The 22,257-nt window shown below is 38.3% G+C and overlaps 1 protein-coding gene across 5 annotated transcripts in view; it reads right to left on the reverse strand.

Annotated features, from left to right (window-relative positions):
• Positions 1-21,014, reverse strand: part of HEATR5A (HEAT repeat containing 5A) — a 117,693-nt gene extending 96,679 nt beyond the window's left edge. The window contains exons 1-5 of one of the 5 annotated variants that reach the window (XM_082618586.1): positions 20,223-20,990; positions 10,885-10,967; positions 5,234-5,434; positions 3,513-3,724; positions 1,791-1,899 (exon numbers count right to left, since the gene is read on the reverse strand). In XM_082618586.1, coding sequence (XP_082474712.1) covers positions 1,791-1,899; positions 3,513-3,724; positions 5,234-5,359 — 447 coding nt within the window. In that variant the 5' untranslated portion in view covers positions 5,360-5,434; positions 10,885-10,967; positions 20,223-20,990. Of the gene's footprint in view, positions 1-1,790; positions 1,900-3,512; positions 3,725-5,233; positions 5,435-10,884; positions 10,968-20,222 lie in introns of all 5 variants that reach the window. The other 4 variants (XM_082618589.1, XM_082618588.1, XM_082618587.1 and 1 more) reach the window with 4 other exon arrangements.
• Between the last annotated feature and the right edge of the window lie 1,243 nt (positions 21,015-22,257).

Consider the following 22,257-nt stretch of genomic DNA (forward strand, 5'->3'; position numbering starts at 1 on the left):
ATTGTATTGCTGTGTATTTCTCTCTTTAGGTCTGCCAATATTTGCTTTGTAATTTAGATGTTCTGAGGGGTGTATAAATATTTACATTGTTATAACTTTTTTTTTTTTTTTTTTTTTGCGGTACGCGGGCCTCTCACTGCTGTGGCCTCTCCCGCCGCGGAGCACAGGCTCCGGATGCGCAGGCTCAGCGGCCATGGCTCACGGGCCCAGCCGCTCCGTGGCATGTGGGATCCTCCTGGACTGGGGCACGAACCTGTGTCCCCTGCATCGGCAGGCGGACTCTCAACCACTGCACCACCAGGGAATCCCATTATAACTATTTTAAATAGTGATTATTGTAGCCATCATGCTACACATCCCTAATAGGTTACATTCTAATTAAGCCTACTATTTACCACTTCATAGTGGCAAGACCCTTAAAACAGTACAATTCCATACACTCTCTCATATGCTTTATGTTGCTGTTTTTATATATTCTAATTCTATATATGTTAAAACCCACAATGCCTTCCATTTCTTTGTCTTCATCATGAGCTTTCTCTTATATAAATTAAGAATTAAAGTAGAGCCTATACCTGTGTCCACATGTTACCATTTATGGTGCTCAGTATCATTTTGTAAATCTGTTCACCTCTAGCTTCGGTGCCTTCAGAGCAGAAAGATCTCCTTTTCCTTTCACCACCAAAAGACCTGCCACTGATAAATTATCTCAACTTCTATCCATCTTAAAATATCTAAATTTTCTCAGATTTTTCAAACATATTGGGCAGTTTTTTATTTTATAAAATGGTAATAAACTCTTATAAAAACTACAAAAAAAAATCTCCTCCTGAATTACCTTCTTCAATCTTTGTGTAAACTATTGATACTCAGAAGTGATCTGCTGAGTTGATTCCCTCACCAGTTTTATGTTATGGACTTCACTTCTCCTTAAAATTCTTGAATCAGTTACATTCTTCTTGAAATTTGGCAGACTTTACATTTGAATTTTCCCATGTTTTATCTTGATACAGTTAAAAAGAAATGTGTGTGACAGGCCAGCATTTTTATACATTGTTTCAGGGCTGTTTTCTAGACTTTTTCCAAGCAAGGTAAGAACAGGAACAGGTGTGATTTTTTTATATTTAAAGGTGCTGAGTTATCCTTAAATATAAGGGACCACAGACTTAAAATTTTTGATATACAAACATACAAATGCTTTAATTTCAAAACTGTTAAACTATAGTTGGCAAGAAATTCCAGTATATCTTGGAAGTCCAATAGAGACAGTTACAAAAACAAAGGGTGTTTTACAATGGTAAATGATGCCAACAAATCAATGAGGCTAAGGCTGACAATATATATCCTGGCGATTGAAAGGTCATCCTGACCCTAGTCATGCTTATGTCCTCCACACTCTTTCCTGATTTTATTCCTTACACCCTGCTGATGCTGGTACAATACTAATCCATCCATCAGGTGTATGGTAGTTACCAACTACATATCTGGATCCTTGGTGACAAGCACTTGCTCTGGCACTAATAAGTAGTATCAGATGGAAAAGGTGATGCAAGAAGAGGGAGCAGGGATGGGTCTGCCAGAGAAACACCTTAGTTTGTGCCCATTTGAATTTATCTGAATACACAAAATGTTATTGTACTATTGCTTTTCTAATAAAGAGTCAATATACAAAGTACATATGTGCACTACATAGAAATGTCATTTATGGATATATTTACATACATACTATGTATGCTTGTCATAGGTAAAGCTCTTTTATTAACTCAAGAAACCATAAAGTTTGTATTTACCTCTGCACTCTTCATAGCTTTAAGAATATTCCCCACTGTATCAGTAAAGGTGTTACCCAGTATTCTACCCAACTTCTTATACAAGGAACCCAAACACACCACAGCAGCGCTGGAACGACATTTAAATTAGAAATTAGTCATGAATGAAAAAACAGGAATAAAAGGATCTTAGCACATGTAAAGATGACTACTTAATTTTACTTTTAAAGGATAAAATTTCCCAGAATCTATTCCACCGTTATATCCTAAGGAATGACACTTAGGTGAGTATCAAATAATTATATTTTCAATACAAGAATTTTAAAAAGATATATCTTCAACTAATCTAAATCTCAGCCCAAAGATTCCATCCCCTCAAATTTTTTACAAAACAATTTTTAATAGAACTGAGCTTCATATATCAGATAATCAAAGATGGTCTTAAAGATAAAAGAAAAAGAACAATGTTCTTATCAAGTCTGAAAACTTTATGGGAAAATACATTCTACTATAGGCTAAAAATTAAATAAACAAAAATTTCTATAACATTAGTACTATGCAACCATACATGGCAAATTGCCTTCTCTAAAAAACAGGTGATAAAATGAACTGAGTCCTATGGAGAAAGAAACTAAGTTGTTCTTTTAGGATGTTAGAAGAGTATTTTCCTATATATTTACTATTAATTTTCACTACTAAGAACTAATAAACTAAAAGAACATACAAAACGTGAAGAATTTAAAGTACTTGTGCCTTAAACACTCAACTGCTAAAATTTTTTAAAAATAAATTTTATTTATTTATATATATATATTTATTTATTTGGCTGTACCAGGTCTTAATTTTGGCACATGGGATCTTCGTTGCAGTGTGAGGGATCTAGTTCCCTGACCAGGGATGGAACCCGGGCCGCCTGTATTGGGAGCACGGAGTCTTAACCACTGGACCACCAGGGAAGTCCCTCAACTACTAAAATTTTTATCAGACAGTTTTGATCCCCAAATCTAAGCTTCAAATGTCTAAAGCATTTTTTAAAAGAACTGTTTCTCAGTCCATGGGAAAATGTTAGATCTTTATGAAAGTTAAATTCTTTAAAAAATGAGTAAAACGATTTGTATTCAGTTTCATAATAATTATGAAAGTTAGATTCTTTAAAAAATGAGTAAAAGAATTTGTATTCAGTTTCATAATAATTATCAAGTAGTTTGGGTTCTTTTTTTTTTTAATATATATATTTTTATTTTTGACTGCATCGGGTCTTCGTTGCTGTGCATGGGCTTTCTCTAGTTGCGGCGAGCAGGGGCTACCCTGTTTGCAGTCCGCGGGCTTCTCACTGAGGTGGCTTCTCTTGTTGTAGAGCATGGGCTCTAGGCGGGCAGGCTTCAGTAGTTGCAGCATGCAGGCTCAGTAGTTGTGGCATGGGAGCCCTAGAGGATGCAGGCTTCAGTAGTTGTGGCGTGTGGGCTCAGTAGTTGTGGTGCATGGGCTTAGTTGCTCTGCGGCATGTGGGATCTTCAAGGACCAGGGATTGAACCCGTGTCCCCTGCACTGGCAGGTGAATCCTTAACCACTGCATCACCAGGGAAGTCCAGGGGTTCTTTTTTTTTTAAGACTTATTTTACTGAAGTACAGATGATGAACAATGTTGTGTTAATTTCTACCGTACAGCAAAGTTTGGGTTCTTTATAAAAATGATACAACCAAGAAGAACTCTTTTATGTTCAGTTTTAACATTTAACTTACAGTTTAGTGGGAAGATAACTTGGAGAATCATCTTTGCTTCGAATAAGATCATTACATTTATCGATTGTCTCATAAACAGAGAATGTGTCTCCAATACTATAAAGAATGGCTAGATTCTTAGCAAGGAGTTTGCGAGTAGGAGGCCCTGGGGAGCTGTTCAACAAAGATAGGAGCTGTTCCACAAGAGTTTTCTGTTTCTCCCTTACATCACTCTAGAAAGGAAGGTAACAAAGATAATTCAAGTCAACATAATTACACATAATCCTCTAATATGATTTTCCTTTCATATAATTAAGAACTAACTAAAAGCCTCTAGAAAAATGCAAAATTATTTTGATTAAATAGTACAAATAAGTTGGTGGCATGGCTATTACACCTCATGAACAGGTAGTTTGTTGCCCTGCTGATATCTCCAAAAAGTAAATTCTGGACTACAATATACTGGAGTCTTTGTGAACAAAGACAAGGGCTCTATTTTTTCTATGTCTTTCTTCTTAGGTTTGAAAGGTAGAGCAAATTTATATCTTAAGTAGAGCTTCTTAGTTCTTAAGCCTCTGCCCAATATATATCTGCATCAATAAGCAGCAACCTAAAACCTATCACCAGAGCTGATCTTGTAATGGTTACCTGTCTTACTCAGATCATTTTCTAAGTTTAGTGCAATTTTCTTTTTGCAAGCTTATGCATCTAAATGCCGATAGTGTGACTCCATTTTACTTGTCTACGCTCTGAAAAAGGAGTACAGAATATCATCACAGTGGTAATGGTATTCAGGTGCTCCCTGAGGCCTAAACTTCCACAATAAAATATTTGTTAATTTAGTGTATGGATTTTTGTCATTTGTTAAATTCTAAATGTCTCCATGAGTAGTGTCTTTGCACCATTTGGGCATTACATAGGGTGCTGTCATTCTGTAGAATATCCTTATTTTTAGGAGATGTATGCAAAAGTATTAGAAGTAAAGCAGCAACTCACATGGCTCTGTAAATCAGTTAAACATGGCAAAATGTTAACAACTGCTGAATGTCGGTAAAGGGTATGAGTGATTAGTCTTCACTTTCTGGTAGCCATTTCATAAACTTTTAAAAGGGAATATGTTTACTCAAAGACTCCTCAATTCTTTTTTTTTTTTTTTTTTTTTGCGGTACGTGGGCCTCTCACTGTGGTGGCCTCTCCCGTTGTGGAGCACAGGCTCTGGACACGCAGGCTCAGCGGCCATGGCTCACGGGCCCAGCCGCTCCACGGCATGTGGGATCTTCCCGGACCGGGGCACGAACCCTTGTCCCCTGCATCGGCAGGCAGACTCTCAACCACTGCGCCACCAGGGAAGCCCCTCTCAATTCTTACTCCCCTTAAAGAGTTCACACTTTTTTTTTTAAGTGAAACTCCCATCACATTATTTAGCGCTATACTGCACCAGGATGTCATGCATGTGGAGTGACACAAGGTACAGGAGACAATGATAATGAAATCTAACACAATGTGCTCTGTAGTTTGTTTTTAATATATTTGAAAGTAATACTACAAATACTGGCTAATTTCTTCCTGCTCTTTTGAACAGAAGAAACCTCCTATTTCAATATAAAGTCTTACTAAGGTCTAACCTTCCAAAGCTAATTTAGGTTATACTCGACAGAACTAGAAAATCAAATCAAAGGAAGTTAAACATTATCTGGCACATTAAAAAAAACTCAAAAAACAGTTCTTGCAATTTTACTCACCCTGCTGGTTGCTAGCAAGAGCTTCTCCAAATATCTCAACCAATCAAAAATAAACTCTGCCTTCTGAACTTCAGCCAGTTGATTGTATCCTTCTTCATTCAGCAGTAAGCTATGAGCTAATTCCATTCCTTGCAGAAAATTCTCCTAGCTGGTCACGATTCTTCTCATTAAACTTCAGTCAATATACCTAAGGAAGAAAACCTATAATAGAGGAAAATAATATTTTAAAAGGAGGGTGAAAAGGAACACAATCACAATACTGGAAATCTTGCACAGAAAAGCACAAAGCATAAATAAATGGAGACATCTTTTGTAACAGCTCTAGGGTGAAACTGGGAAAATCCCAATAGTAAACCCTAGTTAACACTGACACAAAACCCCTTTTTTAGAGAGCAGACAGGAAAATAGAGTAGGATTATTGACATTCACATGCAAAAAGTTGCTAAACAGAAGAGATGTTCCATTAAAATTTTGAAAATTTTAAGGTTAGACTACTCAAGATTTTCAGTTTTCTCTGTAGCATAAGCACCTTTTTACTAAAATGGGTCATGGGTACATATTAACAAATGACCAAATATCCAGACCTCCTGCTAAAATTCTATAGTAAAGCTTGATGTCTCCCTGGATCTTTGCCTCCATAAATAACCTGTCATTTACCTGGAGATTCAAGCCAGGAGCAGAGGGACTTATTCCTATTAAAATCTGTTCTCCCAATCTAACAAAGACACTGCCTGAGGCTAGGAGTTTTGGGAAAGAGTCCCATCCCAACCAGTATAGATAGTCTCCTTATCTCTCTGGGAGCCTTGTTGTGAAAGCAAACTCATGTTTCTGAAGGCACTGGGATGGATGTTGTCCAGGGATTATAGCAATAAAGATCATGTCTGCTCTGACCCAGATCCAATGTAGCCTTCATTTCTGTTATAGGAAATAATCAACATAAGACAGAGGAGGTTTTGTTTTGTTTCAGATTCATGATCATCTCCTGGGTACACTCTAGTTCCTGTGTTGCTTATATACAACACATAAGCATGTGTGCACAATACATACACACACATAAATCTGTAAGGTGGCATCTGTGGTTATGGAATTTTTTATTTCTAGGTGCATGCTCAAGTATATGGCAGTGAAACAGCATGATGTCTGTAACTCATTTTCAAATGGTTAAGTATATCAATCAATTACCCATAAAATATGGCAAAATGTTAACAGTTGGATGTTGGTAGTGGGTATGTGAGTAATCATTTTACTGTTCTTCAATTTTTCTGTATTTTTTAAAAGATCACAATAAAAAGTTGGAAAAATTATTTAAGAAGAGAAATTTTTAAAAAAACATAAGCTGGCTTTAAAAAAATCATTACTACTACTTACAGGAGTAACAGCTATCATCAAGAACATTAAATGACAGAGATGGTACCATATACATATAAGATGGATACTCCTATTCACTGATGTATCAAAAATAAATTTGATACCTTATAAATAAAACTCCAAGCTAAACAGAAACAGGTAATTGGAACTGCACAGAAATACAGACAGAATGCTACAGGTAATTAAACTAAACTATATAAAATACAGAGCTCATATTCCCCTAAATAAATCTCAATCTTTTGTAGAGAAGCCAGCAAGATGTATTAGAAAATCAGATGGGAGAGACATGGGAAGGCTTTTCTTTCCTTCATTTTTTTCTCCAAGAAAGTTTATGGGTATAAAATTACCTAGAGTATCACATCATCATTATTGTTAAATAACTAAAAGAGCCCCTCTAAAAGACAGTAGTTGCAAACTGGTACACTGTTGGCTACATTTGGCCTGCAATGTACGTACTAGGGGAAAAAATTAGTTACTAACATTTAAACACAAGATTTTACACAAAAACCTGGGTCCATATCCCATACAGCAATGAATGACGGAATCTAAGAGGGGCAGGGACTCTCCATCAGGCACAGTTGCCAGCTGGACTGCCTCATTCATTTACATTATTTGCCAACTTCTATGGGTATTCAAGTTTTCAACCCTTACTCTTTACCTTACTTTCGTCCTCTGGCTTGGGTTAATATCCTATATTCTCACTATGACGCTGCCCCAGAGGCCAAAATACAGCTTTGACCACCACTGTCTTCTCAAACCTATGTGCTGCTTTTAGCCATCTCCCTAATTAGTCCTACCCGCACGCCCAGTGCCACCCATGACCTGGCACCAACTGCCCTCAAAAGAAAACAGAAGTGCACATTAGGTTATTTTCATAAACGTCAATTTTGAGGAACAAGAACAATATAAACAACCATGCTAACAAATTTACTTTTATAAAGATAACGTGAATTTTAGCTTCTTGTTTAAAAAACCCTCCTTTCTTTTCTTAAATTATCGAAGTGAACTGACCAAAATACATACAATTAAGGATAAAGTTAATAAATGTTACAGAAATAATTTCCAGAAGAAAGCTACTAAGTATACCAAAGGTGAAAAGCAAGTTTGCACTCAGTATCTATGATTGTGAGAGGAAATAAAAAACCTGAGTATCATAGAGAAAACTTCTTATAACCACCAGGGCAACTCAAAATCTCAAGAATCAAATTACCCTTTTTAGAGGTCATTAGGACTGCTCAAGAGACTTTTTTTTCCTTAGGCAGCAGCAATATTGTGGTGTAAAATGATCTATCAAGAAGCAAAATAGCTAACACAATGCAATAATAAATAATTCAGTAAAAGGTTGAGATCATAAGCAGGGCATAAAGTTATCTACAATGCCCTCAATACATTCCTCATATAAATCGCTCCTAAAAGAAGCAGACAATTCACACTGGTAATCCCACATCTAAACCCCCAAATCTAAAATGCATCTGCGATCTCCACATACCTACCATCAATGAGACAAGCAAATGCATTTTGCAAATAACAGATGCTCCTGCTCTAACCTATAGTTTCACTTTAGGATGATGAATACAAACGTAGTCAATATACTGTTATGTTTTAGTCTGACCACAATCCTATGGCTATATATACCTGAAGGATGCTTATTTTTCTAGTTTTTCTCTTATTTTCCATTTTTATGTTTGTTGAGATTACGACGTGATTAGTTTATTAAAAGTGAACATATATATCAATATATTTTTCAAGGTACAGTTATATTACTTGAAAAAAAGAGTCCATCAAACTGTTGTGTGCCAACTGTAATGCCAGCCATTATTTTTGACAGAAACTAATTATTTATTCATCACTTATTATAGTCCAGGCACTACTCCAAGCACTTTACATTTTCTTGAATAATTAATTCACAAAACTGTCCTTGGGTAGCTATTTTTATTAGCACTATTTTAGGATGAGGACATTGAGGCACAGAGAAGTTGAGTAGCTTTCCTAAGGTCACACAGAACCTGGTCATACACTTCAGCAATCTGACTCTAGATATATGTGCTTTAACCACTAGATACTATGCTGCCACCCTTTTATCCAATCAAGCCTGTCAAGCACCTTGAAGCCAGGCATTTTATTTATTCATTCATTCATTTTTACTGAAATATAGTTGATGTGCAATATTATGTTAGTTTCAAGTGTACTATATAATGATTTGACATTTGCAAACATGAAATGATCACCATATCTATATAGGGTTTACAGAACTATTTTGGGAACATATGCTGAAGTTTATGCAGGGGGGAATAAGTCTCCCTAATCTTTTTGGTCATTTTAGTTTTTTTAAAATGACTTATTATATCATTTTGAAGAGAGAAAAGAGAAAAAAAAAAGAGAGAGAGAGAGAAATCACAAACAATCAAAGAAAACATCAAACACAAAATAAGATAGGTTTGTCGAATTGGTTTGTTTTTTTCTTTCCAGAGCATTAAAAGACCAATTTACAAAATGAATAAGCCACTCAGCAGTAAATGGAACTAATTCCAGAATGTAATAAGCAGTTAAAGTTTCGGAATCTGTCTCATACTTAAATTTAAATTACTTTACTTTGACTCTCAACTCACATCTCTACAAGACATCACAACAGCTTCAACTCAGCCTCCAATCTTTAGCTTCTCAGTTTTGTTCAAAAAGCATACAGTAAAACAAAAAAACAAAAAACCTCTCAAGAATCTCCCATACTTCAGGTACATATATAAATCTTTTTAAAATCTATACCTTTCAAAAAACAAAACAAAACAAAAACCCAAAACAGTAATTAGCTTGTTGGGGAAGAAGGAAACTTTCCTCTACCCTTTTAGGTTTTTCTGGATGGTCTAAGATTAAATTGACACGAGACAGATTAACAGGAGAAAAATTTAATTCTGGACATACAGGAACCCCATACACAAGAGGGTCAAAGACCCCAGATACATGAAATGTTGAAAGACAGAAAGGTAAAATAAGGTATTATGCCATTCTAAGCTAAGGAATGGGACAGTGGCCTGGGGCTTCGAAGGGCAGGAAGAGTCATCCACAGGACGATTAAGAAGAGTAGATGCTTGGTAACTAGATGTTTGCTCTGACATAGAGAAGGGTCTACTTAGATAAAAATTACCTCCAGCAATAACTCTCTTCTGGGAAAAATCCCAAATTTAAATTCTTCTAAGTAGTTATGGGAGGGGCAATATTTTCTCTTGAACCCAAGCATCTCGACTGCCTTTAGTTCAAAACAATCCTCATGCAAAAGTGACACACTTCGGGCAGCTCGTTCTGAATCCCAAGATTTAATCTAGAAAGAAGATGGATCATTCTTTACTGACCTATTATTCCCTATGACCTGTGATTCAGGCTTTGCAAAAGTATAGGTTACAAAATAGGAACTCACAAGTTACACAGAGCATTAGGTCATAATTAAGATGTTGCCTAAGGAAGGCTGCCCTTGGTAGAAAGAAAATGAAGCCTTTCTATTACTGTACTTTAAATATCCCTAGGCACAGTCTTAAAGTTGGTTTGCTGACACACTGTATTTCACTGGTTGTAGGGTAAAATGAATATTAAAGCAAATCACTTTTAATTCTAGAGTTAATAGTTTCATCTTAATGATTTTAAAATCCTGTCTGTATTCCATTTTTGAATCTGAAATACCTTGCTTCTTCCTACAATAAACTATTTCAAAATTCACCTTAAAAAAAAAGCCTTCCTTCAGGAAGCCTTTCATGATTATACTGTCTTCTCTTGGTATAGCACTTTTTCCATTATTATAGTTATGCTTCATAAAATGTTTGGCTTCTCTAGCCATCATTTAAATTGTCAGATGCTCCTGGTATTTTTCCAAATCATGATTCAAAAATGTTAATAATGATTATCAGAGTAGTAGCATTATGGGTAATGCTATCTTCTCTAGTCTCCAAATTTTTAATGATTTAAAAACTTTCAAAATGAAACCCTTAGAAAACAATAAATAAACCAATAAATAAACCAAACTTCCGTTAGATTCCTAACTTTTATAATCCATAATACCATTTGTTAGCATCATCTTGGTAACATCACAAGTGGGAAGGACAAATGTATTGCCTGCTGTAGTTCACGGCAATGCCTCTCACTTTCCAGATTCCCAAATCACAAATTGACAACAGTAGCTATTACTCACTGAGCCAGGAAGTTTTAGGTGCTTAATTTATATCACCTCTAATCATCAAAAGGAAGAAAGCAAGGAAGGCATTACTCGCCCCCATTTTATGGAAGAAAAAACTTACATGCCAATAAACAGTAGAGCTGAAAATTAACCCAGGTCTCTTTGGCAACAAAGCTCATTCTCCTTCCTCAGTGCTAGGAAGCCCTTCCACAGGGGGAAAAAAGGAAAAACAGCATTTTTGACATTAAGATGTAAGAGACAAAAAGTGTGGAATAAACAGGGCATGGCGGTGGGGGGAGGCATTACTTTATATTTGGGCTCGTTCTCTCCCTATTTCCCCCTACACCTTTTAGTAAATCACAAAATAGGTTTCACCTCCCAAGTCCTCCAAGGATAAGGGTCAAACAATTAAAAAGGCAGCACTGGGAAAACACCAAAAGGAACAATACAGATGAGGCTGGTAAACTTAAAATTAAAAGCTAAGCATGTCAAGACAGTAGACCTATAACAATGCAGACTAGTGGTTCTCAACTCTGGTTGCTTTTTTTTTAATTGAAAAAAAATTTTTTTAACATCTTTATTGGAGTATAATTGCTTTACAATGGTGTGTTAGTTTCTGCTTTATAACAAAGTGAATCAGCTATACATATACATATATCCCCAAATCTCCTCCCTCTTGCGTCTCCCTCCCACCCCTCTAGGTGGACACAAAACACGGAGCTGATCTCCCTGTGCTATGCGGCTGCTTCCCACTAGCTATCTATTTTACATTTGGTAGCGTATATATGTCCATGCCACTCTCTCACTTTGTCCCAGCTTACCCTTCCCCTCCCCGTATCCTCAAGTCCATTCTCTATGTCTGTATCTTTATTCCTGGCCTGCAACTAGGTTCATCAGTACCATTTTTTTTTTAAGATTCCACATATATGCGTTAGCATACGGTATTTGCTTTTCTCTTTCTGACTTACTTCACTCTGTATGACAGACTCTAGGTCCATCCACCTCACTACAAATAACTCAACTGCGTTTCTTTTTATGGCTGAGTAATATTCTATTGTATATATGTGCCACATCTTCTTTATCCATTCATCTGTCAGTGGACATTTAGGTTGCTTCCACGTCCCGGCTATCGTAAATAGTGCTGCAATGAACATTGCAGTACATGACTCTTTTTGAATTACGGTTTTCTCAGGATATATGCCCAGTAGTGGGATTGCTGGGTCATGTGGTAGTTCTATTTTTAGTTTTTTAAAGACCGTCCATACTGTTTTCCATAGTGGTTGTATCAATTTACATTCCTACCAACAGTGCAAGAGGGTTCCCTTTTCACCACACCCTTCCCAGCATTTACTGTTTCTATATTTTTTGATAATGGCCATTTTGACCAGTGTGAGGTGATACCTCTTTGTAGTTTTGATTTGCATTTCTCTAATAATTAGTGATGTTGAGCATCTTTTCATGTGCCTCTTGGTCATCTGTATGTCTTCCTTGGTGAAATGTCTATTTAGGTCTTCCACCCATTTTTTAACAGGATTGTTTGTTTTTTTGATATTGAGCTCCATAAACTGTTTGTATATTTTGGAGATTAATCCCTTGTTGCTTCATTTGCAAATATTTTCTCCCATTCTGAGGGTCGTCTTTTTGTCTTGTTTATGGTTTCCTTTGCTGTGCAGAAGCTTTTAAGTTTAATTAAGTCCCATTTGTTTTTGTTTTTATTTCCGTTACTCTAGGAGGTGGGTCAAAAAAGATCTTGCTGTGGTTTATGTCAAAGAGTGTTTTTCCTATGTTTTCCTCTAAGAGTTTTATAGTGTTTGGTCTTACATTTAAGTCTTTAATCCATTTGGAGTTTACTTTTGTGTATGGTGTTAGGTAGTGTTCTAATTTCATTCTTTTACATGTAGTTGTCCAGTTTTCACAGCACCACTTATTGAAGAAGCTGTGTTTTCTCCATTGTATGTTCTTGCCTCCTTTGTCGTAAATTAGGTACCCATGTGTACGTGCGTTTATCCCTGGGTATTCTATCCTGTACCACTGATCTATATTTCTGTTTCTGTGCCAGTACCATACTGTCTGGATTACTGTAGCTTTTTGGTATAGTTTGAAGTTGTGGAGCCTGATTCCTCCAATACCACTTTTCTTTCTCAAGATTGCTTTGGCTATTCGGGGTCTTTTGTGTTTCCATACGAATTGTAAAATTTTTTGTTCTAATTCTGTGAAGAATGCCATTGGTAGTTTGATGGGGATTGCATTGAATCTGCAGATTGCTTTGGGTAGTATAGTCATCTTCACAATATTGATTCTTCCAATCCAAGAACATGGTATATTTCTCCATTTATGTCATCTTTGATTCCTTTCATCAGTGTTTTATAGTTTTCTGAGTACAAGTCTTTCGCCTCCTTAGGCAAGTTTACTCCTCGGTATTTTATTCTTTTTGTTGCAATGGTAAATGGGAGTGTTTCCTTAATTTCTCTTTTTGATTTTTCGTTGTTGGTGTATAGGAATGCCAGAGATTTCTGTGCATTAATTTTGCATCCTGCAACCTTACCAAACTCATTGGTTAGTTCTAGCAGTTTTCTGGTGGTATCTTTAGGATTTTCTATGTATAGTATCATGTCATCTGCAAACAGTGACAGTTTTACTTCTTCTTTTCCAATCTGGATTCTTTTTTTAAATGCATGCAGATATGACAGCTGTCACATATAATCTAACAAAATTGTTTCAAATGAAGTTAAAGACAACTAAGTGCTACTAGAGCCATCTTACAGAAAAAAACTGAATGAACCTTTTGGCCCACCCAATATATATATGGCACTTGATGTTTCTCAACATATTTTAAGTATGAACCTTTGCCCCACCTTTACCTTTTTCTTGTTTTTCCCAGCTGGGAACCCTGTGAACTCAGTGTTCTATAGTACACAATCTTTAAATACTAATCATTAAAGACTACTGTGAGTCAAAAAATTTTAAATTCCCTTTCGCTTATACTGTGATAGGATTTTTTAAGAAGTAGAAGAATATGTAACAAGTCAGTGTCACACTTCTACTTAAAAGTAGCCATTTCTGGGACTTCCCTGGTGGTGCAGTGGTGAAGAATCCACCTGCCAACACAGGGGACATGGGTTTGAGCCCTGGTCCGGGAAGATCCCACATGCCGCAGAGCAACTAAGCCCGTGCGCCACAACTACTGAGCCTGCGCTCTAGAACCCACGCGCCAAAATTACTGAAGCCTGTGTGCCTAGAGCCCATGCTCCGCAACAAGAGAAGCCACCACAGTGAGAAGCCCGCGCACCACAACGAAGAGTAGCCCCCGCTCGCCGCAACTAGAGAAAGCCCACACGCAGCAATGAAGACCCAACGCAGCCAAAAATAAATAAATAAATAAAATTTAAAAAAATAATAAATTTATTTAAAAAGTAGCCATTTCTGATTAATATTTTGGATCAAATTATCTAACATTCAGAATTCTAAATATAAACAGAATCTTTTCTACTCCTGGAATATGAGTAAAGAAAAAAATAGTTTTAATTAACCTAGTATATTTAAGATTTATCAGTTCATATAAAAATCTGTGTTATTCATACTTTTAACAAACTAAAAATGGCTTGTTGCACCATAAATTTGAAAATTTGATTTTTGGATTCTGAATACAATTCCCATAAAATCAACTTAATCCATATTTCTTAAGTCATATGACAAAAGTCTAACTTGCACCATGCCCCAGGCATAGCACTAATACCTTGTTTTACTATATAATGAAAATACATTCAATGTACCAAGATTCAAACAATATTTCCTGCAAACTTGGTAGAAATGGCAAGAAAGCTGCTTCTCACCACTGCATAATACAAGTCAATAGGAAAGGCAGATCCGCTCAACTCCAAAAGCTGATGGGGAGCACATCCTATAGGACAGAGAAGCTAGGATGGAATAGGAAAGAAACAGGAGTTACACAGAAATTTATAAGTTGGGGTAAGAAAGGGCCAGAAGTAGGGATGCAATTTCCTTTGCCTTCCTTTCTTGCTTTTCCAAAGTGCTGCAGATTACCATTAGGGACGAGAAGAATGGCAGAAGCTGGATTCGATGAAGGAGATTGCCAATAGGGGCCCCATTTGATGTCCAGTCCTGGGAATTTTCCTTGCAGATTACAAAAGAGAAGTCCTTGAAGGGTAAAAGGAAGTATGGGTGGAGGGGGAGGGGAAATGAGCAGCAGGAGCCAACTCTAATAAGGCAATGATAGGAAAAGGAACTAACATTTCTTGAGGATTTGCTTACTAGAAACTTTTAATTCACTATCTCATTTAATCTTCATAACACTGAAACTCAGATATTATCATCCTCATTTTACAGATGAGGATAATGAGTTAAGCAATTTGTCCAAGATGAAGATGCTATTTAAGTGGAAGAAAGATTAACACCTACATCTGTCTAGTTTCAATGTCCATGTTCCTTCAACTACTTTCTACATTCTCTTCATATAGTCTCTAATCACTGCTATTACTGACAGTTACTGCCATGCCCACTGAAGCATCTAATCTTTATAACTTTGTTCTTTCTTATCATTTCACTCTCCTCTTAGGTCTCCAATACTTTTAGGCTTTTTGATAAAGTGTGAGGTCTACTAGAGACATCAACTTCCAGAGGGCCCTTTCCATCTAGACAGTAAATCAATAAGTACTAACAGTGTTAGGTTAGTCTTTGGCTATTCTTGACAATTTTTATCACTCTTCATTCCACAAACCAACTCTTCCACCTCCCCCTGGGAAGAAAGATTTCACTCTGGACACTTTGGAATTCCAGAAGGCAAATTTTAAAAGAGAAATTTTACTCTAATATCCCCTACCACACTCAGTTTGAAAGTCACTATCTATGCAATCTCACTACTTGGTACCTAATTAAGAATCCAGTAACAAGAAGTACAATAAAAAACAAAAAAAGTTAAAGAAAAAGAAGATATACAGCCATTAATTGTTTCAAAGATCATGAACTTTACTGACGTCAGTTTCTTGGCTCTCAAGGCCAGTTTATTCTAGTTTAGTTTAGACATGACTAATAATCCAGTTATCTGGATTCTAGTTAGGGTGGAGTAGGGCACCATACTAAAAGTGAAGAAGCAAACTCACTGAGAGCAGGAAGAAGTCAGGGCAGGCAGGTAATGGTGATGGAATTGACCAAAATACTACTTAATACAGATATTTTAAAAAGCAGGCAATATGGGGATACTTAGTTCAAGAGCAAAGTGCACAAGATGCCATTATTCCCCCAGCTCATCAGAGGCCAGGAATCCTTGCTCAATTTTCCAAAATATCACTGTATTGGCTGCTCATGAAATCTTCCACCTAGGACTTCCTAGTTAGCCATTTGAGTCCACCTGCTATAGAATCCCCTCCTTTTTCCCATTCTAACTATTCATGGCTCTTGCACGCTGGTTAGCATTCACAGATTCACCCTTAATGCACACTATGGTCTGACATCTTGGCTTTTCCTCACGGTTCCCACTTCTAATTTACAACATATCTTATGAAATGTCTAGTCTATAATTTAGCTACAGCTCTGACTCTCCTGGAGCCCTACCTGAGGGTTCTTGTTTTTTAGCAGACACTGCTTCCTACTCCCTGCCAGATGCCTAAGTAGGCTCTTAACGTTGCAAGTGCAGCTCCCTGGAACAACTCTATATTCCTCTGCTTTCTGGCTGCCACCATCATAGCCCACCCAAGTAATACACTGAACATACCATCTATTACCTCTAACCCCTAGTTGCTCTGGGACAGCACTCCATAATCAAACTCACTGATATTTCTGCAGCAAAATATAAACATTCACATAAAGGTGGGATAAATAATGACTATAAATAGCTTTATATCAGCTCAGGTGATGTTTTGCTGCCAAATGAGTTAAGAAAAAAGGCTTTTGGACTCTGTAAGTTTAAGGGATTTTGTACCTGTATATATTTTTCTTTTCTTTTCTTTTTTTTTTTTTTGCTTTGCAGATTTCCTCCCAAAATATCTTTAAAAAATTTTTGTGCATTTCAATGGGTAATTTCATTTTTCTGATAATTTTACTTACATAAGAAATGTATTGAACAAGTGAGGTATTATTATGAATGTATATACAAAAACATGCATATATTCAACATACAGAAATCTACAAGCACAAGAGAAAAGGATATAGACAGATGCTGTTGTATATCCATAGAGAAGCATAATCTAGAAAATAAGTACAAAGAAGTACATATATAAAATACTTTATTTATTGAAGTTAGAACGATACCACAGTTTTAAGATTAGCAAAAGTATATACTCTGCTTTAAATATTTAAATATCACCTCATACAAGTTTTCCTTCTTTCCTGTCACATAATTAGCTCTAATTTCTTAGGCAGGTAACACTAACATAATACTTTAATATGGCTATATTATGCTTCTTTTCTAGAAATAATTATCTTTTAAGTTGTTACTACTAAAAGAAAATCCCTAACATGATTCAGGATACATGCTCCAGTTTCAATCTGTTGGGTATCTGCTTAGAGGGTTCCAATTTCCAATTTGGGTCTTACTGTATATATACGTTTGACTTCATGCTCACAGTTACACTGTCAAATAATTTTCTGTCTGATCTTTTAATCAATATCACTAGATTCATGGTAAAAAAAAAAAGTCTGAGTACAAATAACTTACTGTTACCTGTGAAAAACACAAATATTAAAAAGAGACTTTACTGGGCTTCCCTGGTGGCGCAGTGGTTGAGAGTCCGCCTGCCGATGCAGGGGACACGGGTTCGTGCCCCGCTCCGGGAGGATCCCACATGCCGCGGAGCGGCTAGGCCCGTGAGCCACGGCCACTGAGCCTGCGCGGCGCAACGGGAGAGGCCACAACAGTGAGAGGCCCGTGTACCGCAAAAAAAAAAAAAAGAGAGACTTTACTAAATGAAAAAAAATTTCCACATCAGATCTAAATTAAAACTGAAATTATAAAGTTGTTAGAAAACACGTAAAAATCCTTCCCTTTCTCTAGCCTTCCAAAAGGCTAGGATTGCTGAAATTAAAAATTATTAGGTAAATATAACAGAAAAGGCATGACCTTTTTCCATCATTACACATCTAGGATGTGGAAGCATTTATGGGATCCAGTAGTTCACCTAACATAATGAAAAAGATGAAGAATTAAAACTGAACTCCCACAAAAGATACAGTGATTAAGAGTTCTAGTCCAGGGTCAGCAATTTTTTCCTGTGAAGGACCAGAGAATAAATACTTTAGGCTGTGTGGACCACACAGTCTCTATCACAGCTACTCATAAACAATACATAAACGGCCATAAATAGATGAGTGTGGTTATGTTCCAGTACAACATTATCTATAAAAACTGGCAGCAGGCTGGATTTGACCCACAGCCTGTCAATTGCTGACCCCTAGTGTAATCCAAAGAATTTAACACTACAACTAGACAAAGGATTCAATTAAATGATAAAAACAAGTCTCTACTAATTCCTTAGGCCTCAGTTAATTCATTTCTTAAATGAAGTTTAATAACAGTTTCTGCAGTCTCCTTAAAATGCAGAAATGCTTTTATGTGAGCGGACTAAGGTCCCACGAAGGGGCTGTTCAAACCCATCAACTATACTATGGATAATTAATGAAACACAAGAGTCAATAAACACTTTTTAAAAAAATGCCGATGTCATTAAACTGATTAATCGGGATTTAGAATAAAAGAATTTTAGAATATGAAGGGACCTAAACAAATCCAGAGTTTAATCTTTTATTTTATTCAAAAGATAATTAAGAAAAGCTCATAAAGGTTATCAACTCTCTCAATCCCCTTTTTGAAATAAAGCTGAATGGAAGAAAGGAAGATAGGTGTATTGCTTAAAGACGAAAGTTCTTAAATTTTTTCCTTAGAGAACGTATTATTAGTGCAATTTTTAAAAAATTTAAGGTACTTTGGATTATGCATTTTCTGTTCTAAAGTCAGATACAATGATAAACAAAAAGAAAAGAGGGCTTCCCTGGTGGCGCAGTGGTTGGGAGTCCGCCTGCCGATGCAGGGGACACGGGTTCGTGCCCCGATCCCGGAAGATCCCACATGCCGCGGAGCGGCTGGGCCCGCGAGCCATGGCCGCGGAGCCTGTGTGTCCGGAGCCTGTGCTCCGCAACGGGAGAGGCCACAGCAGTGAGAGGCCCGCGTACAGCAAAAAAAAAAAAAAAAAAAAAAAAAAAAAAAAAGAAAAGAGAAAAGTTAACAAAGATCCGTAAACAGTAGTGGAGGAGCTTAAGCTAAAATTCAGGTCTCCCGTCAGTTTAGGAGTCTTCCAATACTATAACTATCTATATAAAATAGCTGTACTTTTTCCAACTGTCACTATTCTTATTATAAACCCTGCCTGCTTACCGATTTCATTAAAGGGGAAAAAAATCTATGGTATTAAAACGTAAGACAAATCTCAGCTTCAATGCTGATCTAAAACCACTTTCTCAAAGACATACTTTCTAAAATGTTTGAAAACGAAACAGGGCAATTCGCCTTTCCCCATCCACCTAATGCCCAACTCCAAGCACACTTTTTCCTTACACTATAATCTCCCCAGAGTATTTTCTCTGACAAAGTTCTGAACCGTATTTATGGGCCCCTTTTTTCCCTTTTAACGTCTTCTCTAGGCTGTTAAGTTCCTTAAGGGCGCTAAGCCTGCACATAAAAAATGCTGAATATTTGTTGAATAAATGACTGCACATAAAAACAGTGTATAACTATAACCTTTAATAAAGGAGCGCAAATCGTTTGACACCTATTCTCTGACTTGACAGTTACAAAAAATCATCTTAACTTGCCGGAGGTATACATTACTGTGACTAGTAAATACCATAAAGCACTTCATAAAGTTTCCAAAGACTTTATAATCCCTTGAAATGACACTGTGCTGGCCGAAAGTAGGGTAAGAAGAAATGCTTCCTCGTACTAAGCAAATGCTACCCCGGCAAAGGCTTGCTTTCCTTGCGAGAAGGCACTATCCAGAATCCACTCTCCACTGCTCCCGGAAACGCGCCTCCAGGGTTGCGCGCGGGCGTTCGGAGAACCTCTCCCTAAGCTCGGGTTGGGGCCCCGCTCCCGGCCAACCCCCGGCGCGGCGGGCGCCGCCAGGGCGGGTCCGGGGAGCGGCGCGCCGGCGAAGCGGGCTCCGACCTTCCGACCTTCCCCGCAAGCCTGGGGGCTCCCGCCGGCGGCCAGAGTCCACGCCTACCTGTTGTGCACGGGAGAAACCAGACTTTCCCGGAGCCCAAGAGGAAGAACGGAGTGCACGGCTACTCTGCCATCCCCGCGCCGCACTTCAGCCCCTCCTCGGAGGGCTCCGGCCCCTTCGGCCAGATCACCTAATCCCTCGTCCCGTTCCTGCTCCCGGGGTCCCAGCTTCCTCCACCGCTTCGCTGCCGCGACCACCCCGGGGACCCTCAAGCCGCTCAACTTACAGTGCAGGCCCCGGTGTGTGGTTCTTCCCAGCCAGCAGGCAGCACGGACACCGCCCCCTCGCGCCGGGAGCCGCCTCCACTGCGGGGATTCCCGACTGCTCGCCCCCAAGGTCCGCCACGACCACGACTCAGCGACCGTCCCAGCCTCGCCAAGTTATCGGATCCACAGCACTGGGACTCGCAGGCGATAGCGACGGCGGGAGGGGCGCGCGCGGGGCGGGACGGAAAGCTCGGAGCCTGGAGTGCGGCGGGAGCCAGCGATTGGGAACGCGCCCCGCACCGCGCCGAGGCCCCGCCAGCCGGCCGCCGAGCTATCGAGCGCCCACACTGGCAGGCGTGACTGCTCCACCTCCGAAAGAGCGATGGGGGAGACTGCGGCCTAGATTGAGGCCAGGGCAGCGTCTTTGCAGTCTGGAGAGCTTGGCCACACCCATTTTTGTTTGTTTTCGACGCTACCCAGAATCCTTGGGGCATCTGAAGTCTAAGACACAGCTGGAGCCTGGAGAAATTCAGGCAGGGAGTGCTGTGGGTGTAGGTGGTGGAATGCTAGACTAGGAAGGGGCCTTAGAGAGCCTTGTGTCCTACAGCCCGAAACTCTGGGGCCTGACGTAAAGCAGCTTGCCCAAGGTCACACACCCAGTCACTGGCGGAACTGGGATTAACAACCTCTTGGCTCCAAGTCAAGTGCGTTTTTCTAGTATACTCAGCATTTTGAACGTAATTTTTCAATTTTTATTTTGAAACAAGCACAAGCTTACAGAAATGTTGCAAGTATAGTACAGAGAACACTTCTTTCCTGAACCATTTGTGATCTAAGTTGCTGACACAATGCCACATTGTCCCTAAATACTTTAGTGTGTAGTTCTACTAATAAGCACCTCTATTACATAATCACAATATAACTATCAAAATCAAAATATTTATGTGATACATTACATCTTGCCAGTTGTCCCAATAATGCTCTTTATGATGAAAGGATTCAGTTCAGGATCAAGCACTGTACTTACTTGTCATGTATCTTTAGTCATCTTCAATCTGGAACACTTCCTTGGTCTTTCTTTGACTCATATCCTTGATACTTGTGAAGATTCCTGGCCAATTATTCTACAGAATGGCCTTCACTTTGCATCTGTCTGATGCTTACTCATGATTAGATTCAGGGTAGATGTCTTTGACAGGACTCTCAGAGAAGTGATGCTCTGTTCTTCTCATTGCATCCTGTGAGGTGGCACATGATTTTAATGTCTCATTACGGGTGTTTATTTCAGTAAGGTAGTGTCTGCCAGGCTTCTCCAGTAGTTACTTTCTTCCTCTTTGTAATTAGGAAGTATTTTGTGGGAGAAATTCTTTGAAACTATGAACTTCTTTTTGTTTTTCATCAAACTTTCAATTAATTTATTTCTATCAGTATGAATTCAGAGTTTCCTATTTTATTAAATGTGTCATAATTTATCACTGTTTATTTTGGAGTTCAAATTGTCCCAAGTTTGGTCAGTGGGATTCACCCATTCATGCTGGCTTCTGTGTCTTTGTGTGTTTTAAATCCTTTCACAATGTATTATTGTAAAACATTTTTAAATACAGAAAATCTGAAAGAGTTTTATATAACATATATCCCACCATCCATATTATTCATTAACATTTTACTATTCTGTGCCCTTTTGACACACCTCCATCATTCTTTGAGTACTCCTTTACTTTCTGGCACCTGGATGCAGCCATTATCCAGGAGTCCTGGTTCCTTTTAGTGGAGAATGGTATTTAGTTTGTTTGTTTATTTATTTATTTATGTTTGGCTGCATTGGGTCTTCGTTGCTGCGCACGGGCTTTCTCTAGCTGTGGCGAGCGGGAGCTACTCTTCGTTGCGGTGCGCGGGCTTCTCATTGCGGTGGCTTCTCTTGTTGCGGAGCACAGGCTCTAGGCTTGCAGGCTTCAGTAGTTGTGGCACACGGGGTCAGTAGTTGTGGCTCACAGGCTGTAGAGTGCAGGCTCAGTAGTTGTGGTGCATGGGCTTTGTTGCTCTGCAGCACGTGGG

Source organism: Mesoplodon mirus (assembly GCF_964341445.2).
Source record: "Mesoplodon mirus genome assembly, chromosome: 4".
Lineage (NCBI taxonomy): Eukaryota > Metazoa > Chordata > Mammalia > Artiodactyla > Ziphiidae > Mesoplodon > Mesoplodon mirus.